The 3,938-nt window shown below is 34.9% G+C and overlaps 1 protein-coding gene across 1 annotated transcript; it reads right to left on the reverse strand.

The window, feature by feature from the left end:
* Positions 1 to 395: 395 nt before the first annotated feature.
* On the reverse strand, positions 396 to 1,373 carry LOC101825667 (taste receptor type 2 member 140-like). The gene has a single exon (XM_013115454.1). The coding sequence runs from the start codon at positions 1,371 to 1,373 to the stop codon at positions 396 to 398; it is 978 nt and encodes a 325-aa protein (XP_012970908.1).
* Positions 1,374 to 3,938: the final 2,565 nt, after the last annotated feature.

Here is a 3,938-nt window from a genome sequence, read left to right on the forward strand (position 1 = left end):
TTTATATTATATATGAAAAATTGGGCTAAATATATGTTCAAGTCAACATGTCAGTTCCTAACATGTTCTTGACTGTGAAGTTGTTCACTTACATTTAATAATCCACATATACCTACATGCACATATGTTCCATGTATTATTCAATGAATGTATTAAAATTACAGAAAGGTTGTTTAGGGACAGAAAACATTACATTATGTTGATACTAGTAGTTTTAATATAAGGTCTATGTTCACATCATTCCTTATATACAATATACATCCTTTCTTATTTCCTCTACAACTGCAATATGTTTGGACAGTGTTTTATATACACAGAATTTTGTGAAATTCAGTTCCAACTAAAGGATAAACAGAAATAACAAATATAAATATGTAGAATATCGCACAAAGAGGTCATCCTCTAGAATATGGAAGACAATCTCTTATATGTTCTAAGAAGTCAAGAACTTCTGCATCCTTTAGCCTGCACCTCATCCACAACATCATGGAAAGAAATGCTTGTCTCAGCTTACTGTTTCCCAGAATCAAGACACATGAATGGCCTGAGGGAAAGACAAGTCCAGCATCCAATAAAATCAAATTAGATGGATTTCTATGATGAGTTTTACTTTTCCAAGACTGAAAAGCAAGTGCCACAAAGAAAACAGTATATAGCAAAAGGAAAGCAACCACCGTTTCGAGAGTCTTTATGTGGGCTGTGATGCTAATGTCTTTGGAACATTTGGAGTAGTTTTGAATGTTCTTCAAATGTCTCCACAGGGAGAAGATAAGCAAGATGAAAATGATCAAGGACACAGTGAAGGGTATGAGTGTGAACATAGTGTTGGTGAGGAAAACAAGTTTAGAAAGCTGTGCAACATTACTTGCGATAGAACTGTGGGATGTATTCGACTTACATTGACCAATCCAGACACCTATGTGTGTGTTTATAACTACAACATTTACAAACAGGATGATCAGAGACACTGAGAGTGTCACTAAAACCACAGTTTTAACTCTCCACTTTAGGTAAAGTATAAGGGAGCTTGAGAAATTAGCTATCTTGAGAAAATAAAAAATGCTGAGACATGTAGCAAGCCAGATACTAAAGTGATTGGTCAGTATCCAGGAAGCATTAGTTATTCTGATCATTTTCTCAGTTGTTGTTAGAGCTGGGTACAGATCAGATATCAAGAAAATTATGAGTAGCAACAATAGAAAAGCAAATCTGGAAATGGCCAGAGCAGTAACGATCTGATCCACAGCAGAGATCTTGCCTTTCTTCACCCAGTCCATGATGTTCACCAGTGCCATGAATGTATTTCCTAAAATTCCTGTGGCAAACTCCACGCTAAAAATGATTAATAATGTGGTCTGTGTGACGGTACTCATCTTCAAGAAAAGGATGCTTCAATTTCTACTGCACTGCTGAAGCCTTAGAAATGCAATCCTCTTGTAAAATGGTTTTCTCACGCTTGAAATTGCATAACAGACTCAGTGCTGTGAACATTAAAATTCATTCATGACTTGGTTCACAGTTTTCTTCACAGGAATAATGTATTGTCTAAGGCATTCCAGCTTAGCTTCTTGCAGGTACTGTGTATCATATACACAAGAATCCAGCTTCTTGTAGATTGTTATGAGGAAAACATCAAATCCCCATGTACTACCAATAAAATAAAGATATATTTACTTCTATTGTTTTTCCAGTTTGCACATTGAATATTGACTACCAACTACTAATTTCTGGACCAGCAAAACTATACGATTTAACTCACTTAGAAGACAATAAATTTTTTAAATTAGTAAATGAAGCAAGAAGTTTATTAAACACATAAAAAATGTGTATATATAGGAGCCTGTAATGGTCTACAAAGTTTGTTCTACTACTCATCTAAGAATATTATTCCATAAATACCTATACTGAGAAAATTGATCATTTGTCTTTTAATGCATATACATAAATGTACAATATCCACTAATTCATGAATGTAAATATATTTAGATTGCACACCCTTCATTCTCATTTCATTAACTCATATCTATCATTAACATTTATTTTGCATCTAAATCATGCTTAGTACTGTGATAATTACTAAGATAAGGCATAAAATTGCTTTCAAGTATAATTTGCACATAATGTTCGCTAGTAACTATTTTATCTGTGCATGCACAAAATTTGGAAATATTTTTCTTGTTCTACTAAATAGACAATAAACTCACCTAAATTTACCTATACAACAAGAGTCCTTTTCATTCTCTGTGTCTCCCTTGTTCATACATCTGTTTCTCCAACAGCACCAAGGAGCTTCCGATGCTATTCATTTCCTTTCAATTTGCTCCAAAATCTACTCCATTTCTTTTAGTGTAGGTATCAGAGCAGATGAGGGATGTTTAGACAACCCAGGATATATAAAGGCTGACTTGATAACATCCTTCAGGAGCTGGCAGATAGTCAAAGAATCCATGACAAAGTAGAACAAAATGATTGAGGACACTAGAAAAAAATGTAACAAAACCATGTAACTGTTGTAGTGATTCACACTTGTAATTGCAGTCTAGTGCTGAAGAAGCTAACACGGGAGGAAAACATGTTTGAATTCAGCATAAGTTATGTGGTGATATCCTGTCTCAAAGCAGCAACATAAATGTTTAGATTTCACAAAGAAAAACATGCTGTTTTACATGTGGAAGATGTGGAAGATTACACAATAATCTATATCCTCTGAAGCAACACTGAACCAAGAAAGTGAGCCCAAACTACCTTCAAATTTCTCACAAAAGCCCAACATTTGAAGAAAAGATATACTGGGAACATAAGCTAGTACAGCTATTGAAAGTCTTAAGGGTAATTGATAAAAATAGAAGCATGAGCATACCATCATGGCAGCAACAGGAAGGCCCTTCTGGCCTGGATCCTTCCACAAAGCAGAACGGAAGAAAAACACAAAGGATTGCAAAGCACCCTGGGGTGGGGCTGCATGGAGTGGATGTAGGTGTATCAACCCCACAGTCTCTTGGAACAGTGACAGAAATTACATCTGCTGGGAAAGAAGGACACTCCCTCTCCATCTTCCACTTCCAGATAAAAAATACCTTAGGTTGTACCTAAACAGGAATTCCTAAGCAGACATTCTTTCACCAATGTTTCTCTTTTACATTTTACAAGATTTATATTCTCTTCCTCTTTAATTATTACTCTTACGTATGTACATTTGAATACGACTAAATGAATTTGTTGTATGTTGTTCATGTGTATATATGTTTAGGACTGATCACTTGAAATTGTATCTTCCTGGAGAAGACTGATTCTCTCTCTGGGAAGCCATTAATTGTAGTTCTTCATCTGTGACTGGGGCCTTGTGAGATTCCATACCTCATCCACCTTGGGATATTAAGTGGTATTGTAATTAAGCAGAACTTGATTAGATGAACATGTTTTTGAGATTTCATCCATGTAGCTTTCCTTTCATATGCAAAAGACACTATCCTGAAGCAGATTTCTTGATCCTCTGGTTCCTACAAGCTTTTTTTTTAAACCATCTCTTATGCAATGTTTACTGAACTTTTGGTATAGGGGTTGTGTTGTAGATGTATTTATTGGGGATAATCACTCAATGATCAGCTGTTTCCTAGATTTTTTAAGTTATGTTATTTTGTCCTACAGAATAGGTAGATATATTTTAGACACTGATAAATGAAGATGATATGAGTCTATTTATATAGATAGTTGATAGATGATGATGGTGAGAGTAGATAGATAGATAGATAGATAGATAGATAGATGTATATATACATGCATACAAATAGATGTGATGAATGAACTTATGGAACTATTTAGCTATGTTCTCATAGGAACCTGTATGAGGTCTCCAACAAGGCCAGCATAACACAACTCCTACAATTTATGAAATTGACTCTTTGCTTCCCCTTATGTTTATATTTTGTGAGACAGGT

Source organism: Mesocricetus auratus, unplaced genomic scaffold (assembly GCF_017639785.1).
Source record: "Mesocricetus auratus isolate SY011 unplaced genomic scaffold, BCM_Maur_2.0 Super-Scaffold_100001, whole genome shotgun sequence".
NCBI lineage: Eukaryota > Metazoa > Chordata > Mammalia > Rodentia > Cricetidae > Mesocricetus > Mesocricetus auratus.

Bases quoted from the DNA above. Each gene is read 5' to 3' on its own strand.
- LOC101825667 (XM_013115454.1), bottom strand. From the start codon at position 1,373: ATGAGTACCGTCACACAGACCACATTATTAATCATTTTTAGCGTGGAG.